Source organism: Netta rufina, assembly GCF_964035555.1.
Source record: "Netta rufina genome assembly, chromosome: 4".
Classification (NCBI taxonomy): domain Eukaryota; kingdom Metazoa; phylum Chordata; class Aves; order Anseriformes; family Anatidae; genus Netta; species Netta rufina.
The window spans coordinates 4,701,917-4,722,299 of NC_140127.1; the positions used below are offsets into that span (position 1 = coordinate 4,701,917).

Consider the following 20,383-nt stretch of genomic DNA (forward strand, 5'->3'; position numbering starts at 1 on the left):
TTCCAGGGCAGACTTGCTCGTAAGTATCTATATCATAAATTCTTGTTTCATATCCCAGCCACCAAAACTATTGTTTGTGTGTTCTGCTTGTGCTGAGCTCCTTTCCAAAGGTTTATGTACTGATTCTGGGCCTTTCCAGTCTTTTATTAAAAAAAAAAAAAAAAAAAGTAATCATTTAACCATTACTCTGGTTTTGGTGGTTTTCCTTGTTTTTTTTGGCATCACAATGCTGATCAAACCCTTGAAAAAAAATTCATGCCTATTCATTTCTTTATGAAGGACAGAGAGCTTTAAGAATCAACTTTTCTTCTCCAATATCATTTGATTCACACACTTCACTTCTACGCAAATCTTAATACGATACTGAAAACTTTATTCAGTTTGTGACAAGCCAAACTTTTCTTTGAAACACTTCACATTGAGGCAATCTATAGAAATAAGTCATTGTTGGATACACTGGAAAATGTCACTTTTTTCTATCAAGAGACAAAGAATTTTATTAGCTCTCCTTCCAAACCTCTCCTCATGAATTCCCTGTTATAAAGAAATAGTTCGTTTAGATTTTGGACAATGTCTATTCAATCATTGTGCCTGACCAAAACAAAGAACGTTATTTTTCTGGCTTGTGAAAAACGTGGCTTGCATTGTTTCTGCTGATGATTACCCTATCCAAAGAGAATGTCTGCTCCTCGGTCAAAGCGTAAAGAATGCTCAAGCAAGCTAAGGAACAAAAAAGCAACACTTTTGTGAAGAAAAATGTGCCTGTACCCCTCTAGGGAAATTATTTCCTGATGTTGAGAAATAATTTGGCTTGATCAGCCTAAAATATGAGCTTTTTTTTTCTTTTTAGTATAATTCAGAATGATTGGCAGAGACCTCTAGGAATTGAGTGTTTTGTGCATATTGATGCAATGCAGACAGGGCAGCAAGCACTGCAACCGCAAGGTGCAAGTGATTCTTAGCCATGAAGTTTGAGTTCCAGAACAAGCAGGAGTGTTACAATTCCGGTGTTCACCCTCCTGCTTCAGAAGGAAGGAAATCGCTCCACCACATCACTTTCATGTGAAAGAACAAGAAATGCCAAAGTATTTTCCTTTTCTAAATCAATCAGTGAGAAAACAGAACAGGTTTCTCAAGACCTAAGAGCATGCTCTGCAAAAACACCCACAATGTCATTCATGTGTAATCTGAAGCTAGCAGTACACTGCAGGATTAGTCTAACATGGAATACTCTATAAAAGGTCGAATAAAGATAAAATTTGAGATAATTTCAGGAAAGAGTGATATTATTCTGAATTTAATTCGCCATGCCTTTAGCTGGTTGTTTACCGTACTCTCATATTGACCTCTTTCTCCCTCCATGATTTAAACTTCCACATGATCTTAACCACAAGAGACTGGGCTATGAAACAAAAAAATATAATTGGTATGGGTTATTTTTGGAGGCTCAAATGCTTGGCCACATTTTAGCAGCATAAAATTCAGGACACATGACTCAGAAGTTGATCCGATCAGCCCAAGGCATTAGACTTGAGCGTCAATAATTAAATCAGGTTCTTACAGAAAAATGCACTTAGCAGTATTGGACTTAATTTCCCTTTTCTTCAACAAAGGTATAATTGTTTCAGAGACTGGAAAATATTACAAAGCAGACTGCACATATTGTTTTGTTCCTGTTTACCAAAACAATATTAAACTGGGAGAATAAACATGAGAGAGTTAAGCAAAAACATGATTTTGAGATTGTTTACGAATTTACCTTTTGAATTATTAGAGAAACAGCTGTGTGAAGACTCCACAGGATTTCTACAACTGCCTGTTTAAATGGAATGGAAAAACTAAAAACATACCAATGAAACACTTGTTTGGATTACTGAATAAGCAAGCCATTGAATTTACAGCATAGTTGCACTGAATCTACTAGTAACTGTCATTTTGGATTGTTCTTACTTTCCATCTAGTCCAGTAGCACATCCCAGGTACCAACAGCCAGTACCAGAGGCCTCAGAAGAAACTACTTCAGCTCTGAACCAGGTAACACTAGAATACTCTGTTCCTGCTCTCAATCCACACATGCATAAAGTCCTTCCTCTCCTGTATTAAGAGAGACAAAAACATTCCATTCTAGTCTTCTCTGGACATGAAATATTTTACCAAGTCCTCTCAGTCACCTTTCCATTAAAAGAAAAACAAAAACGCTATGCCACTAGCAAATTCCTTTCACCCCTCCTTAAAAAGATGTGCCAAATCTTTTATTACTCATCACTTCCAGAATAAAATATTTTCTTGTCAGAGTGTCTTCTACAAAACATGTTAATTACCACATTGTGGGTAAACTGGTATTCCACTGTTATGAGAGGTTACAGTTGTTTGTACAGTCAGCTCCTTCCATAACACTCTTAAGCCAGTCAAGTGTATTTCAAAAATACCAGACTTTAAGTTAGACCAAATATATTAAATATACATACCTGACAAGTGCTACTAAACTTCCTGCAATAGTTGGAGCAATTTCACATTCTTTTCTAAACACAAGATTGGGATGTTATTTCATTAAATATATCTTTTTTTTTTTTTTTAATGCGGTCTTGGGAAAGACAATATCTTTTTGTTCACAGTTGCTTTCTGCACTACCGATTGAATAAAATCCCATACTGAATGTTGATAAGAAAAGTACACAGCATTCTAGAGAGGCTTCTCTCCTTGCCATTCACTGTTTCAGACTGATATTTCAGCTTGGATTTGCCACTGGTTAGCAAGGGAGACTTTGAGATATGTAAAAAATAGTCCATAAAAATGAGACATTAAAATGCCTCCATTCTGACACAAATTCTGATCTTCTGAAATTCAAATGTGTTTTTTTTTTCACTGATTTAAAGAGAAAATTGAAAACATTGATTACTTTACTTTTCAGCAAAAGAAAGTGACAGCACTAGCCTGGAGCTTCTGCAGCTGCCTTGAACACCTAAAACAGCGGAATGCATTCTGTGAGAGAAGGTATCCACGTCAGCAGTCTACAACCAATTAGGTAACTAAAAAGGTTTTGTTTTGACATTTCATCTGTGCCCATGGAGGAAATTCAAATTGGCCTACCTTCTAGCCACAAGTCTAACAAATGGGTTGAATTTTAAAAGAAAATCATAGATCACAACAGACTATTGTGGTACATCACATCTAGGATTCGTACCCCAGCCAGAATTGCTACTGATGCATACCCCTCTTTGTTGAGGGGAAAAGAAAAAAAAAAAAAAAGCATAAATTACTCTCCCCTTTTCAGTTGATAGGCAATATCAAAAAGCTCTCACAACTTTCACTGGGACACAGGCTTTAATACCAGCTTCAAGTAAATTCTTTAAATTTCGCAGTGCCCTTGTTGCATGCTACAATTTTATAGCTGTCCCCACCTTGTCAGAACTGTGTGTGTATATGGAGCTCCACTCATAATATGCAGGCAGAATCCTCATCGTATTTTTATCATTACCTGTCTGCAGATATCCACACACCCTTGCCGTGTATGTAGCAGAACTGCAAGCAAGAGTTTGTAATACATGGTACCAGCATTCCTTAGTGTATTACACCTCCAAGTTTCTCAGTCTTCTTTTTGTATTTTCTCTCATTTCTTCTCCGACTTCCTCTTATACTTAACAGTTACCCTCATAGTATACAGTCTAAAGATACAAATGAAGAAGGAAGGGTCAGACAAGTACACGGTCATATATAAAAGCAATGCTTTATTTTCACATCAAAACAACTACCTTTTTAATTACTTCTTTGAAAAGGTAATGAGTTTAAAGTGTCCTCTGTTTAATCTATTATAAACAGCCCAAGTCTGAATTGTTTTGCTATTACATTTTCACAGTATACATGAAAGAGTTTTCTTGGGTGGGAGATTAAGAAAAAAAGCATGAGAATCTTACAATAGTGCAAGGAATACAAATGCAGAATCGATTGCAAGCAACAGCAAGGACTAAACGAGATGCGCCTAAAGTTTGGCTTAGTAAGTGCACCTTGAAGACAGGATTGTGGTCAACTCTAAGTGCTGAGACCCGCTGAAGTTTTCAGTAAAAATGGGGTCTATTCAGAATTCAGCTCAGTTATTTGATTAACCATCCAATTTTGACACACCCATTGCAGGTAACGTATAAAAAAAAAAAAAGATCTAGCCTTTTTAGTGAAACACAGAATGAACTGAGCTAATAAAGTGCAAAAATACATGAAAGGCGATAGATAACCATTGGTCAATGCCTCTCCAGTTATTCCTACCAGCCAAGCATAGATTATGATCCTCAACTATTCATCATGATGCATCAGTCAGTATTGCATTTCAAAAGACATTACACAAATTGATCATGGGTAACAAAAAATCTGTCTCATAATGGTTCTATGAATCTTAAGAACTTATAATATAAACATTTGCATGTTACCAGAAGTATTTCTTCAGCTCTTCAATTACACCAATTCTGGGTAATGCCGGGTGTGTATCTTTATTAAGTACTCAATTTTTATCAAAATTCCCCAGCTGAAGTGCTGTTTTGACATGAGGTATAGAAGCACATCCAGGTTATTTAACTCCGTTGTCTCAAGGACTGTGGAAAAAATAATGTATATGGTGTTCTATTGAAAGAACGTGCCTTCTATGATATATTCCATCTTTGATATACTGATAGCACATGTGGCCACAGAGATCCACTCTTAACTTCAGCACATATTAATTCCACAAGGATTAGTCAAACCATCTGAGCTCTCAAACCAAATGAGCTCTCTCAAATAAGCTTTGCACTGCCTCAGTCTGATATATTGATACACACCATCTAAAAAACAGGTGATGGCATTTTTGAACTCCAGAATTAGATTCAAGTTTCTTGCAAAGTTTTGAAACCTGAAATCAAATATTCTCTAGAAATTTAAAAATTAAATATAATTGCTCCTATTTATGACACAGTGTTTTTAATGGGGAACACCTTCAGCAACAACTACCAACTATACTATTTATATGGAGAATAGAAGGCAAATAGTGTAACACTTCAGGTTAACACTTCAGATCTCCTGTTTAAAATTTGTCTGAAAAACTGTTTGTGATAAACTAAACTACGTTTTTGACACAAGAAGAATTTATTTTCCCTTAAAAAAAAATCCCTAATTTCAAGAAAAGTGCCGATGTCAAAATACTTCACTCAGAAAACTAAAAAGGTTTTTGTTGCAATCAAAATTATGCAGAAGGAAAAAAAAAAAAAAAAAAATGATAGATCACTTTTTAAACACACATACTAATAACACAGAATGAAACATCTAGGTTAATCCTAAAAGGGCACTCAAACTAATTTTGCACTTTCAAATACCATACCTTCTTCCTTTGCATATCCCATGGTCTCAGATACTCATTCTATTACCCTTGACTACTGAGCACAAACATGTAGATGTTATAGAGATTTTTGAGTGTGTTTATTTTCTGCCATGGGTTTATGGATTTTTTTTTTTGCCCTCATGAAACTATGCCTTACAAGTCATGCTCTCCAATATTCCAACAGGCAAAAATTAATCCTAAATCAATGATACCAACATATGATATTCAATGATACCAACAAATGATATTTTGAAGTTAACTAACTAAGCTTTGGTTTTCAGCTTTAAAACAATATTTCTCCCTCTGGAAAAAGGGAATGCCCAATTTCCAAGCAAAATAAACAGTTCTTCTAGGTATAAAAAATCCAAGAAAAGAGTACAATTTTCATTTTTAGGAAATACCGTGGTTCCTGGCTCACACATACTTCTAGCTATAATACCCAAACCTAAAATAACAAAATCCTGTTATTTACTTCAGGCATTGAAAAAGCAGCCTCAGAATAGACAGTCCGTTATTATCAGTAACAGGCAATTCTGTATTCATTATCATCATCAATATTAACACTGGATTTTCTAAAGATTGGGAAGCATGCTCATAATTAACTTTTATTATGCTTGTTAAACTTCGCTACATGTTCAACATGACCTGACGACATCATCCTACTCTATCTCAAGGGACACTGTAATACTACAGTGTAGTATGTAATACTGTGCAATATCTACATAACATACAGCCATGTAACAGTCTGTCTTGTATTACACAATGTCACAACATTTTCTCAACAGAAATTTCTGAAATTGCTGTATATAGCCATCTGCATACAAGTAAATTCTAAGGCTGAGATTTTGCAACAAGATCATTTACCGTAAATTCACACAATTAATATCTAGTATCTCTCCTAGAGTCACTCATAATGATAGCTTACTTGAGCTTCAGAATACTAAAAGAAGCTCCTTCACCACAGCATCTCCAAAATGACGATATGATGTATGTATCAAAACTCCCAAAAGTTCATGAACTGCGGCTACCTACTTTCAGTCTTGATTAGCCCCAAATCACTTCCGATTCAATATACTGCACAGAACTGCATGGCGTTTTTAAACAAAGCTTCAACCTCAAAGTTCTTTGAGCTGTTTTCCTATTATTTCAAAATGCATAGTTTTTATGAAAGTTGTGATTAATATTTGATTCAAATGAGCACATCATACAGTGAAATGAGAGAAAACAGAACAATATTTTAATGAAACAATGAAATAGAATATCTTTAACTAAGTAAACATTTCATGCTGTACTCATCTTTCAAAAAATGTCATTCCTCCGCATCCAAAGTCACAAACAAAAAATAAAAATCATTAGGCAACATTTTCCTTCTGTTCCCCCTCTTGCCCACCCCTCTACCCATCCAGTAGAGTCCATGATATCAGATGGCATGTTCTGACCACCACCTGGCACCAACCTGCTTCCAGATGCAGTATCATCACTTTGGACTAATTTTACCCCCTCCATCCTCACCCGTGTTCAACAGAGGTACTCAGATCTAGAGCCTTCACTTTTGAAAGTCATTTGAGAATCCATGCTTGACCTAGAACAGAGGAGAAGTCTTTCTGATTCATCAGTGTACCTTCGTGCCCAGAGCTCTCCTCCTGCATTCACTGCTCGAGGCTTGAGAGAGAGAGTTTCAAACTTTACATAGGTCTCTTTTGCAAGGTCAGCTTCCTTAGCAGTTTTGGGTTTCACACGGAGTTTTAAAACTTTGTAGAGTAAGAAAATTATCAAAGGTAAAACAGCCACGCATGCTGCACTGCTGGCCAATATCAAAATAGGAAACTGAGATGTGCTTTCATCATTTAACCTATCAGTAGTGAAAATAATGCACTGCTCTTTTGTAGGTGGCACTCCTTTGGGTGAGACGCATGCCATATACTGAGTACTAGGTTGCAAACCTTCAATTGTGACTTTGTTTTTACTAGGATCCGTGCTCAGAGGCAACATGTCTTTATCACCATACTTTGAATATAACACAGTCACTGCAGCATTGCTTGAGGCATTGACAGTTTTCCAAGTTAGGGTCACTCTTTCATCTGTTTCACTGATCACTTTTAGGTTCTTTACAGTAACATTTTGCTCAGCCATAGCTGCTGCCTTCTCTTCACCTTTTTCACTTGCCTCCTCGATCTGCTTTGTTTCCTCGCCTTTCTTGCTCATCTCCCCACTCTGCTTTTTGCTTCCACTTGTCACTGCCTTCGAAATTTTCTTTCCATCAACCACGGGCCTGGATTGCTTCTTGTCAGTAACCCTGGCGCTCGTTGATCTTTCAGTGGTAATCGGTGCTGTGGTGGTTGACGTGGTGAGAAGAGGTGTGGTGGTTCTCTCAGGTCCCTTCTTGGATTCCCCCACTGTGGCATTCTGTCTCTCTGCCTCCTGCTTCCTTCCGTACTTCTGTGGCGACACAGTTGTGGTAACTACACCAACCACTGTGACAGTGACGGCAGCTTCTGACATTCCTGCCAAGTTCTTCGCTTTACATCTGTATTCCCCTGCATCTCTGTATGAAATCCCTGTCAAGCTTATTATGGACCATCTGACACCCTCTCCAGGTGTTTCTTGAATTACTGTAGAAAAACAGAGTAGAACATTATAAAAAGGGAGATAAAGAAAAAAGTAAACATTATTCGACTATTTTTTTTTCTATTAATTATTTCTACCAGAAGGAATCATATGTATTAAACATTTTAAAAAAATCAACAAATTTACACTAACTATGGAACTCCCTGCCATATTATATTCTTGCAGAAAAGTGCTCAGTTTAGGTCAGAATGGAATAGAATGTCAGGAGGAATTACAAGAGAGTAAGCAGTTTTATTAAATAAAAGAAAAACAAATAAGGAGGAATCAAAATGACTTGAAGCCAATTAACTATGAAATACAAGTCTCACTGAGTAAATACAAGCAACACTGAGCACACTAACTATTTAAAGAATTTTGGGAAGTTACCTCTGTCATAAGATAATTCAATACTTTGGACTACTACCCTCTTCAGAACGAAGAGTTAAGATAACTGCTAACTACTCTGCCGTAACAAGAAACTTTTCTGTTTGTTACTGCATAAATCCACCACAGTACATCACAGCACGAATGGTATTAGACAATCACAGCCTCATTAGCATTCCAGGTAGGCACTGTGAATAAGCAATAAATATTTGCAGATAACGTAGAAAACTTGTTTATGGGAAATCCCACATTTACAGTTCTGTGTTTTAAGTAGCTCAGTTACAGCCTCACTATTTTTTTTTTATTTTATTTTTTTATCATCATGAACATTTTGAACCAAAAAGAAGATTTCAGTAACGAATGTTCCTCTCTGCTTTTCAGCTTCTGAATTGGTACCCAGCTATCCCAACCTCTATTTTCCCTTATTCTCCCCGCCTTCATCCATTTCTTCCCAACACAAACTGCTGTTATTACAGACCACAACCAGAATCAGAACAGTCTGTTGGACCCAGACAAAGAATTGCCAGTATGGTGCGATACCTGGTCCGCTGTCACTTAAGATAACAATCTCAGAGTACAAGCAACCTAATAACTTCAGGCTCTCCCATTTCCTATAAAATGGCTATTCCTATAAAAGAGCTATTATACCTGTATAGTTCACTGGTATATTGTCTGACCTAGTCCACGTAAGCTGCGGCGTTGGGTACCCGGTTGCATCGCAGCGTAGCAGAACATTGCTTCCCAGCGGGGAGGTGATTTTTGTTGCCGATGTCATCACGGATGGCTTAAGACACTGCTCTAACTCTGCTCTCTGGAACAAGATCCCTGCCAGGTTCTCAGGTCCGCTACATGAAACCAGTGGATCAAGAAGGACAATTGAGGTGTCCACGATTTTGGAAAATTCAATTAGCTTTGAAATGCGACAGTCACAAAACCATGGGTTGTCCTGCAAACCTGAAGGAAGAAAGGGAGTGGGAAAAAAAAATAGATTTTAGGCAATATCTGAATGTTGTGATTACACATGACTATCACCAAGTATAATCAAGGAGAGACATGGGCCTGTTCTGAGTCAATCTTTTTCAATTTTTCCTTTTTTTTTCGTAAGCTAGTGGGGCACTTTTTGCAGATGTGAAAAAGATAACAGATGTTTATTAAGCTAAACCTTTTATTCACATAAATTTACAGGAGTGTAGTAATAAAATGGCACTGCCTTTGCTTAACTTTCCTATTTTTCTAGGAAAAAAAGCACTTTGAAAAGACGTCTTAAGACTGATGATACATTTTCACCTGCTTGCAGCTTCTGAAGAGGGAGATTCTCAGGCTGTTGCACCTTGTCATTCCCCTCTGCTCTTAATGCCTCTTTGGGCTCTTACAGTTTGATCTTCTCAGGCCCTTTCTTCCATGCTTGCAGAGAACATGATGATTTAAGGGTTTAGGGCTTACACGGATATATTTGCCCTTTGAAAAAAAAGGATATGGGCTAAGGAGAAAAAGCTTTAGGCCAATAACATTCTTATCTGACTCTGAAGCATACTGATATTCTTAGAAAACTGGTTTTAGTTTAGGACAGTCTCTGACATACATCCAAAAAAAATAGGAGAACAGAGGAAAATAGGAAGGACCCTGGAAAAAGTTGGCAGCTATAACATTTTTGTGATGGCATACAAGAACAATCCCTTTCTTCTGTTATAGGCTATAACATTTGCCTCTTAGTTCCAACATCTATGAACAGGAGGCTTCCCCTCTTGATGAAGTTATCATGGCAAAACAGGGTAGCTATTTCTGAGAAATATGTCCAAAGCCTCAGCTGGTGTCCACTACTTGGCTACGTTGACCTCAAGAGAGCAACACCCAATTTACCAGGTAGAACTCCACCCAGTGTCTCACTCAGGAGTTCAATTATTTTCTCATTTGATTTCTGCTTTTGGGCATAACTTCTTCATTTTATTCTAGCATTAACAATAAGCAGAACTTACAGACTGAAATGAGGGATGGTATGCAAGAGCCTTTTGCTACTGAATTTACTGATTGGTGCAAGAGACAACTCACAGTAAATAATTCAAAACAAAGAGAAAACTGAAACACTTGCCAATATTGTTCAGGGTATTTCTAGGAATTATCAATTCAGCTAATGGGAAAACTCTGCTTTTCATTGTGGAAGAAACCTACTGATGAAAGAGGACATGAATAATTAACTAGCAGTTCCTTCTATCACCTGACCGAGATTAGTTTATTTTAAGCATCACGGCAGTGATTGGTTAAAGCAGTGGTAAACCCCGATTAATCCCCGCTCTTTAAAACAAGACCTGACCTGAAGGGATTCCGTGACTTTGACGTCACAATCCAATTTCACCCCTTCCAGACACAGGAGATTTTACATCCATCTATTCACCACCTACTGCTTTCAGGAACGGAGAAGGAGAAATCAAGAAAACTGTATCAGCAACCACTTTTCTTTAAAAAAAAAAAGTAAGAGAATAATCTCCAAAATATACAACTGATTTCCTGTGAATGTCAAACATTCACAAGCAAAAGAGATCTCATCCGAATGTCTTCCATGTGTCTAAGCACATCAATTATTTTCAATCAAGCATATGCGCGTAGCTATTTGTGCTCATCTTTTACGTTAGGGGAGCTTTAGTTTGTAAGCTAGAGATAACATTTTTTCATTCTCACTTGCTTATTAGGGGCCAATTTTCATCACCAAGTGCATTTGAAAATGAAACTCCCCTTAAGGTATCAGAAGGGAGACAAGATCCCCCAGAAACAAGGACTCAACTGAGAGTCCTCTGTAACAAATACATGGGAAAAGCACAGGAACTCTCCTGTACATCCTTGGTACTGCCTGGAAAGGACAGAAGCATGGGGCTGCTGGGCTACAAGTGGATGGCAGGGCAGGAAAATGTAGGTCCACGGCATTAATCAGGACTGATCTGCAGCACTGGTAGGGAATCACATCTCACACGCAAGGCAGCAGGCTTTCCCTTCCAGTGAATGATACTAAAAATATTTCTTCTGCTACCCTTCTGTCTCCTGCATGCTTTGCTACAGGAAAGGATTTTATTATTATTATTGCTTCTAATACTAATGCAGTGCTGAAAGATCTTTCAAAGCTATAAATACATGGCTTTCGTGTTCTCCCAGTGTCTAAGAGGAGAATCAAAGCTTCTGCAATCTAAACAGAGTAACAGAAACAGGCAAAATAGAAGGCATGGCAAAGCAAAGCCATTAGAATAGGTGGGCGTTTAGTCTAAGATACAGGTTTGATCATCTCAGATCATTTGAAAGCCTGGTTTCAGTGGACAAAGAAAGCTGTCATCCCAGAGGAGATACTACTTTTGTGTTTCGGTGCAAAGAAAGAGCTATTTCAAGCTAGTCGTCTCATCTCCCCATCCATCATGTTGCCTGCTGGAACTGGCTGAAGAAGCAGGACATATATAAATATATAATACGCAACAGCCACTGGAGTTCCTTCCTTGCCTCCATGGCTCATTCCTTCTATTTATTTGTGTCTTGCCAATACCTGGCAGTATACACGTTATCTGCTGTAAAACATACACAGCCATTGTAAGTCATCGAATTGTGTAAATTCCCAAAATAAAAAGATAAAAGCACGACTGACTTGGAAGCAAGGATAAAACACTGATTTTGCTTACACTTCAGCTAGCTATTGAAGGGAAAACAAATGGGAACGTAAACTTCTGCAACTTCACAGCTTGTGTTTACAAGGTGGTAGAAGTGAGAAAGAACACATGAAAGAATAAAGAAAAGGTTACAGAAAGGCAAAAGTTGAAGAAAATGGGAAAAAAATTGGGTGCTCTAATAAAGAAATGAAATAGGAAATTATTTCCCTGAGGGAATTCTAAGAAGAGACTATAAAAATAAGTCCCCAGCAGCATGTGTATCTGTTAGAACACCAAGTATTTATAAATTCTGGCTTCTTTTGCAGAAATATTAAGGCAGCTTACTGACCTGAGTAAGAAATATTAACCAAGGCAAAGCAAGCGTTGATAAATATTTCTGCATTGCAATATACCAACGCAATGTATGTTAACATCAAATAAGGATCATAAATCAATCTACTAAAAAAAAAAAAAAATACAACCTTCCTTTAATCTAGGTTTAGCATACTTTAAATTTGCTCCCAGATTTATATGTATGCTTGCTTGTACAGGGGCAAGTATGTGTATATACATGTGGCTGCACGCGTATTTTTGTGGTCTTCTCAGTAAGCAGGATTTCCCCACGCTGTGTCAATATGGACTTTAGCATTTGAAACAGCTATGAGCAAAATTTCCTTTGTAAATCAGTAACCAGTCTCAGACCATAGCTCGTACAATAGACTGTGTTTCGGTTGCTGCAAAATGGGAGTACATGAAATATCCACGTTTTTGGCCAATGGAAACATTCTCCACAGCTTGGGCCAACCTACCCAAGGCTATCCTCTAGCTGAAGCTACACAATTTTTGATCCATGGTTCCAACCAGTAAATCCCACTCCTCTCACTGTGTCCCAGTGCATCCAACACACTGTAATTGCTAGGGAATTGCTTCATTTTGGGAAGAGTGGCATCTACCCCATAGCCCAGCATAACCAGTGGGATCCTGATGGACCTGCTGAGTTCCCAATTTTTGGCACCTCTACACATAACAGAGGCAAGATTTCATCTAACTGCTGCTCTGTCAAATCCTGGACCCCTCCGCTCCTCCCAGTGACTCACTAGATGTAATTTTCCATATGGAAAACGCTGCTACTATCATTCACGCCAGAAATATCAATCTCTGTACAGCAGCCAATGCTGAAACTTAGCTGTGATTTGGATCAAAGAATTAGCTTATAGAGCCAGTGCTAACCGAGAGAGGGCCAGATGAACTCACACCCGGCTCCCTTGATCATTTCCACTGTTTATTGTCAGCTCCTTCCACAGCTTTGTTTTGAACTCTTTCAAAGGGCGATCTCCAAGATGAGACCAGGAACTGAGCATGCTCTGGGGACTGCTGCCTGAAGGGAGCATGGGTGAGACCACATCCAGAACGGCTCCCTCCATCCTGCTCGTTCTCCCAGTGCAAGCCCAGCAGGCTTTGAGCCTTCAAACTATGCTGGACTGGCAGGCGCACGTCAGGCCTGTAACACAGGTGCTGTGTCATAGTACAAGGGCACGGCTCTGTGGTTTGCAATGCCATTCATGCTTTACTTCAGCCAGTCTGAGCTGAGAAAAAGACAGTACTACCACCCCCTTACATTTCAGAGACACCAAAACATCCCATCAGGCCCACAGAAAACCAAGGGGCAATTTCTACAAAACATGGAAGAGCCAACCAGCTTTAAAACCAGAGCCAGCCCTAAGGATGAGAGCCAGAGAGAACCACCCAGCCACGGGGCCAGGAATCACTCCCCAAGCCCTTTCCTTACAGCACAGTGCCCACACTGAGGGGCAATCGAACCACCCTGAAGTGCAGAGGTTAGGAACTGGCACAAGGAGGTGCTAATTTGCCAGTCACCTGGCAAAAACAGCCCATGGCTTCTCCAAGAGGCCTCGAAGTGCACACAGGGGAACATAAACTTTCTCTTACATGCAACTCTTGATGCTCAGTCAAGACATTACAGATAAAATTGCCTCCTGGTGTTACAAACTACGTATGCACAAATGAGTTTGGGGGCTTTGCAGTTGATGATGCTGTTAATTAAATGCAAGTGACAATCTTGTTTTGCCAGAAGTAGGAGAGGAGCTAGTTCAAGCCATAATTGCTTGCACTAAGCAGAATCTGACTGTTGTTTTCCTGACTAGACAAAAGCAGCATTTATTTGCTCTGGGTTCCAGCTTCTAGCAGAGCTCTGGCTGCAGTTACCATTCCTGGTAGGTGCACGGGCCAGACCAAACGCTCCCACAGAGCACCACTCCTGAGCACCAAAATGAGCGCTGTGTGCAATTGCGGGCATTGCGTTTTTAAGAGAAAGATTTAAAAAAGAGTCTAGAGGGAATCAGTAAATATGGTAAGAAATGAAAAATCTCACAGTTGTCAACAAGAAACAGCTGATAGAAACGGTGAGACTAGCTGAGAAAGGAAAAGGCAAATGGGAACGGAAAATACCTGAAAGGTTACCGTAAGAGAAGGCAGTTCGTTTTTCTGCATGCCCATCTCATGTAGGACAAGAGGTAATCAGCTTAGTTTGCAGTAAGGGAGATTGGGGTTGGATATTAAGAGAAACTTTCTCACTGTGCTGCTAGATAAGCACTGGATGAGGTTACCAGAGAAGGCTCTGGAGTGGTCTGCCGGCAGGCTTGGAGAACAGCACTGGCTTGGCCAAAGGTTAGCAAGAGCTCAGCTCACCTGGATCTGCATCCCAGCAGGACAGAGGCCTTTTTGAAATCCTTCCTAATTGCGTGCTTGTGATCTTTGCCTCCACTTCAGAGGGGGGAAGGAGCATCTGTGGGGTATGACCCTCCTCCCTCAGCCTCCAGCAGTCCTGCAGAGGCATGAGGGGTGTCGGAGAGGAAGCCACGTCACACCTTGCTCCAGTTGTTCTCAGCCAACATCTCCTAGGGCTGGAGCATTACAGAGACACCTCAATTCCTAGGGCAACCTTCTCGTTGTTTTTTTTCCCCAACATTACATTCCAAAAAACTGACTCCTCTATAACCGTCCATTGACAACAACCTAAGGAAGAAACTCTTGCTATGGGTGTGAGCGGCATAATTGCATCTTTGCAAACTATTATCTATTAATATAGATAATAAAACTTACACCTAGTCGAGACTAAACTTGTCAAAATAACCAGCAACATTGAAAGCATTACACACTTTCTAATCTCCAGAGGAGGGGAACGTATTTTTTAATTCACTACAGCGTTTCTTACACAGCAAGCTCTGTATGTCTGCACTGAGAAGCAGGCATATGAAGGCTATACACCACCACCAAGTTATCCACAGCTTGCCTGAGGTAGGCTGACTCAGCGCACGGACAATGGAAGTACCACCAAACCATAGTCTCAGATCCAAATCTATAATGACTGCGCAGAGCCTCCCTCTGAGTGTAATATTAAAAAAGGAGAAGCAAGGCTCAGTTTGTGCCCGGCACGCATTCCTCTCTGCGGAGCTGTGCCCAGTTGCAGTTCATAAAGGAAAATCATCCAAAGGTTGCACCCTAAGTCTCTGGAAAAGGCAGTGCTTGTACCAGAGGGGTTGCCAGGACTAAAGGGAGCTGGCAAAGTGTGCGCACAAACAGAGCCTGCAGATGTGTGGGCAGAGGGGGAGGACAGGCAGGCAAGGGGAGGAGAGTGTGTGGTTTATTGTGTTTTGTTTGTTTGTTTTATATATTTATTTATTTATTTAGTAGTAGCAGCGGCAGCAGCGAGAGCTACGTAAGAAAAGGCAGCTGAATAACCTCTGGGACTCCCACATGAGGATATAGATCATCAGGAGGATTAGATCCAGCACAGTCAGCTTCGAAGCTATTGCCTCCTTTAGCCTTCAGTGTGGGGACAGGGACACCGAGCTGGACTTACAGCCTTTTTTTTTAAAAAAAAAAAAAAAAAAAAAAAACTGCATAAACCAAGATCCTTTCAATGCTGCAGATCTACAGTTCCATGTATGTGGGGAACCTGTTCAGCCCACGTACTTCTATTGAGTTAATTACATACAATCCTTTCTGAAAAAGAGCTTTGAGTTACAGTTTCTGCTGTGAAACAAAGCAACTGGACAGATGAATGCTGAGTAGTGGCATCATATCAAGAAGGTGGGACTACTGGGCAGCACAGGGCAGGGCAGATCTCTACCCATGGGTACAGCACTCCTGCAGTTAGTTTGTGGGGAGCCAGCTATTACCTGGCACTGGTTTTCCCTTCTGCCTGCTACACTACACTACAAAAATGCCAAAACATGCACTTACACGACAGAAAAAGAAAGCTATTGATGGACCTCATCCAGCCATGCTCTAAAACTGAAGAGAAAAGGGTTACCTGAAAGGCTAGGAAATGAGCAGAAAGTGTAAGATAGAGCACAATGCCACAAAAAAAAAGAACTGATGGGGTGATCTACTAGAAACTAGAGATGGAATAAAATTATGAACCATGACAGTCTGGCCAAGCTATTCTTAAACCCTCACCTTAAATACTACAGAAAGTACTGTGAAGTTGAATGCATTAGAGTCCTGTTTTTCCTCTTGTATTCACAACATAAACTGGCAAAACTTGAGGATAATCAGCCAGCTTTAGAGCAAGCAATTCAAAGCCAACACGAGTCATGGGAAGCGCAGAGCTGCCCTCTCTCAAACCACCACTCTCTGCAGCACTGTATTTCAGGACTGAATTTCATATATACATTGACTCTAGCTACTCATTTGGCTGTGAGCCACTGGAAAAAACAGCTGCAAGTGTTTTAAAATTTGTTTTAAAATTTTCTGTCACCAGCAGAAAATAAACTTATTGCAGAGCAAACCAGAAGGATGACCTGGATTAAAACCCTCCTGAATCCCAGGTGGGTCCCCTTGCTGCATAACATTTAGGAGCATGTTAAGAAGGAACGAGACGGGCTCTTTACCATACCCAAAATGACCCTCTGGGTCTGCAGAACATCCGTGCTCTTGCGGGGGACAGCTTCTGAGAAGGGGGGCCAAACGTCCATCAGGTCTGACGGCAAGGTGGTCAGCCTGTTGCTGGATATGTCCAGGTAGGTGAGGTTCCTCAGGTACCTGCCAGCATCGGCCGGGATGCTGGTCAATTTGTTGTTGTGCAAGTCAAGAGTCCGCAGGTTGGGCATCTCTGCCAGAGATTCCCAGGGGAAAGTCGAGAGCAGATTACCGTCCAGCCGTAGCTCATGCAGCTGCTTCAAGTTGTAGAAGCTGCTGATATCGATGTTGGCCACGCAGTTGTAAGTTACCCACAGGTACTTGAGATCTACTAGGTAGTAAAAGGCTTCGGTCGGGATCCTTCGTATGACAGTTTTTTCTATTCGAAGTTTTACAGTGTCCACAGGAACATTCACGGGGATCTCAAACATGTCAGGGTCATTGCAGAGCACAGACCTAGCATTGTACAACAAAAATAAGAAAGAGGGTTCTGCATTTCTTTACCACAAAACTTATTTCTGATTTAAATGCAAGTGCTATTAATTTCTGCAACACTACCGGCAGACTAAGAAGTGACTAATCAAGAACAGTCTGCATTTAAAATTTAAGAGGACAAATGTGGATTTTCTAAAGAGAAAAATGAATATAAATAGCAATGATACTTCTATATGAAATCAAGATTTGTCTTATTCTAAACCGAATAAGCACCATCTTCTATCATTTCCCTGGCAACTGAAAAGTAGAAGAAATTATGTAAGGAATAATACATGTATGTACCTCAAGTGGGAGCTACTTGGCATATTTTACTAAAATTAAGATTATTCAATACTAGTTTTTCCACATGGTGAACACTCAAAGTATTTGCGTACCTTCCTTTACCTTTCAGAATAGACCAAAAACTGAGAATGTTAGCATATTTCTCTAAATGAGAGATTTCTAGCTGTATTTCTGATGTCTTAATAGAAACAACCTGCTTTTCAGAGTTTCTAAGGCTGTTCTGTTCCCATGATTTCAGTGAAATGAGATTTCTCAGAATCTTCAAGAGTCAGGATGTTTCCCTTCCTCTTGGGTATGTTGTGTGCACACAATTAGTTTAAAGGTTTCTTGACGGGACGAAAATCTATCTTTAATTTTCTCCACCTTTTCCTTTATATTCTTCTTCTATTTTACTTTCTTCTCCTGCAGCTTTATACTAGATATGTTGTGACAATAAATAGGTGGAACAGTATCTCACAAAATTGACATGACAACATCATCAAATTAACCTAATTCTTCATTACCCAGTTATATGATTTTCCTGCAGATTAAGAAAAGAAGAATCTACTGCAGTTATTTAAACCAGAATCACTTTACAGTAGACAAACAGTTTTGCAGAAATAGAAAGGACATTAAAGGAGTAGGAAAATCAAGGAGCAGAAAAAAAAAATTGCCTTGTGCAAAAGCTGAAGATTTAGAGTAGCTAGCTGTTAAAAACAAAGCCATTAAAACAAAGCATAATGACCATCTGCTCCTATTCAGGATCTATTCAGGAGCCATGTAACACTAAAGTAAATTATGCCATTATTTCTAAGTAACTATGCTAAACTGTAATTTGCAGTGTACAAGAGAATGTTATTTCCAGTGTCCTCAGTCCTTTTGCCTTGTATAACAAATAATAAAATGCATACCTTGTTCCAGTGCCATCACTTCTGCCATGGTAAATGCAAGTGCATTGTGAAGGACAAAAGCCACACGCTTCTTCAAGAAAGCTCATTATGAGGTGTAAGTAAAAAAACAGATACATGGCTTCTTCCCAGCAGAACTGACACACAAAAAAATTTTGAAAACTTTATTCCTATGCACTCATGTGCAGTGTGCTAGAAATGTGAATGTAGACATCCATTTAGTAACAGCAGATTACATCAGATTAGCTGAGATCTGAAGTTGCTTAACCTTCAAACGTATCCTGAAAGGGATCAGTTGAACCTGCTTGTTCGTTACCATGTCAGAAGAAGGCACTCCGTTTCAGATTATACGTGACATGTTTCAAGGCTATTTTAATATGCAGTTGTGGTTGCAGGGTTAGTACGTAAAATACTCCTTTGCTCCTTTTGGAGGAGTTACTGTCCATACAGGTGCCACAAGGTTCCAGGAAGAAAGCTAGTACAGCAAGAGGATATCGCATGGCATTTATTTTAATACTAAAAAGTACAAATTAAAAGGAAGCTTAGATTGTAGAACTTCCTAAAGATCTTGTAGAGATGGATTTTCACAACAACACACATATATTTTAAATAATGGTTACACATTTCAAAGCCACACTTAAGTGTATGCATATATAATAATATCAAAATAAAGTGATAAAAATGAATCACCTGTTAGTGCAAATTGTACTCAAAAGTCCTGTGAAGTTAAATCTCATGTGGTCAGGTTTAAAATACACTTTCTAAAAAGTTTCATTTTCCCACCATTTTTGGAGGCCTCAAAAAAATAATGTCATTGGATTTTGTTTTTCTATATTTGATGCAAATTAATTAATTGAATATTTAGCTTTCCAGAATGACTGTATCACTTAACGTGGCACTTCATCAGACAGACACTAGAGCTCTTAGAAGAACAAGAACCTGGGAAACTAATTCTAGCTGCATAAAGTCAGAGTGGCTGAGACTTGTCTGAAGGACCACAGACTTCGGATTGGCCATTGAGAAGATATTTATTCTCAAAACCTGAGAATCATCAAGAATGCATGTAATACCCATCCATAAATCACTCCATACACAGTCATCCTGAATAAATTCATTGCTCTCACTGTGCAAGTTATTTTTTTGAAAAATATACAACAGACTTATACAATCATGAGATTGACTTAGAAATTTTAGAAATCACCGTACAGATTTATTCAGTTTTATGTGCCATCTGAGTGTCAAGCTTAAGAGTGCATTTTGTCTCATTTTCAGGATTTGCTATGCAGTCACAAGCACTACAAATTCATTTTCCATTTTCAATTCCCACAAATTCATTTGATTCTCTGAGACAAAATTTCAAAAATACATGAAATGTCATTAAACTCTTTCAAAATCCTGAAAGCTGACATCAGGTTTAGCTAGATATTCTGATAAACTTAACATGTTCACAGAAACAAAACTTTGCAAGGCTTGTCAATACAGATACTTGATATAGAAATAAATACAAGTATGGAGAATCCACAGCAATTCAAATCTGGAAATTTTCAAGGGAAGCTGAAAGTCATTTACAAGAGGAATTAGAGGTGCAAAATCTATGCTACTGAACCTAAGCAATTCCTGCTTCAGTTTCTCTCTGCTCCATGTCACCTTGTCCAACCCTGTAAGAGTCACACTGAACACCTTGCTGACCTTCCTTTTCTATTTGGGCCTGAAATATCAGGCCAATAAGCCTAATTCTTGAAAATTAATGTCTTAGTGCTTTGTTTTGTTCTTTTTTATTATTATTATTTTTAACCTATCTAAAAAACACTTTAAAATTT

General features: G+C 39.0%; 1 protein-coding gene across 1 annotated transcript; it reads right to left on the bottom strand.

The window, feature by feature from the left end:
- Positions 1–6,859: 6,859 nt before the first annotated feature.
- Positions 6,860–18,682, bottom strand: LRIT3 (leucine rich repeat, Ig-like and transmembrane domains 3; the record flags this gene model as incomplete). The annotated part of the gene is made up of 4 exons (XM_084285763.1): positions 6,860–7,953; positions 8,981–9,286; positions 16,877–17,355; positions 18,567–18,682. The coding sequence occupies 4 exons, from the start codon at positions 18,680–18,682 to the stop codon at positions 6,860–6,862; spliced, it is 1,995 nt and encodes a 664-aa protein (XP_084141889.1).
- Positions 18,683–20,383: the final 1,701 nt, after the last annotated feature.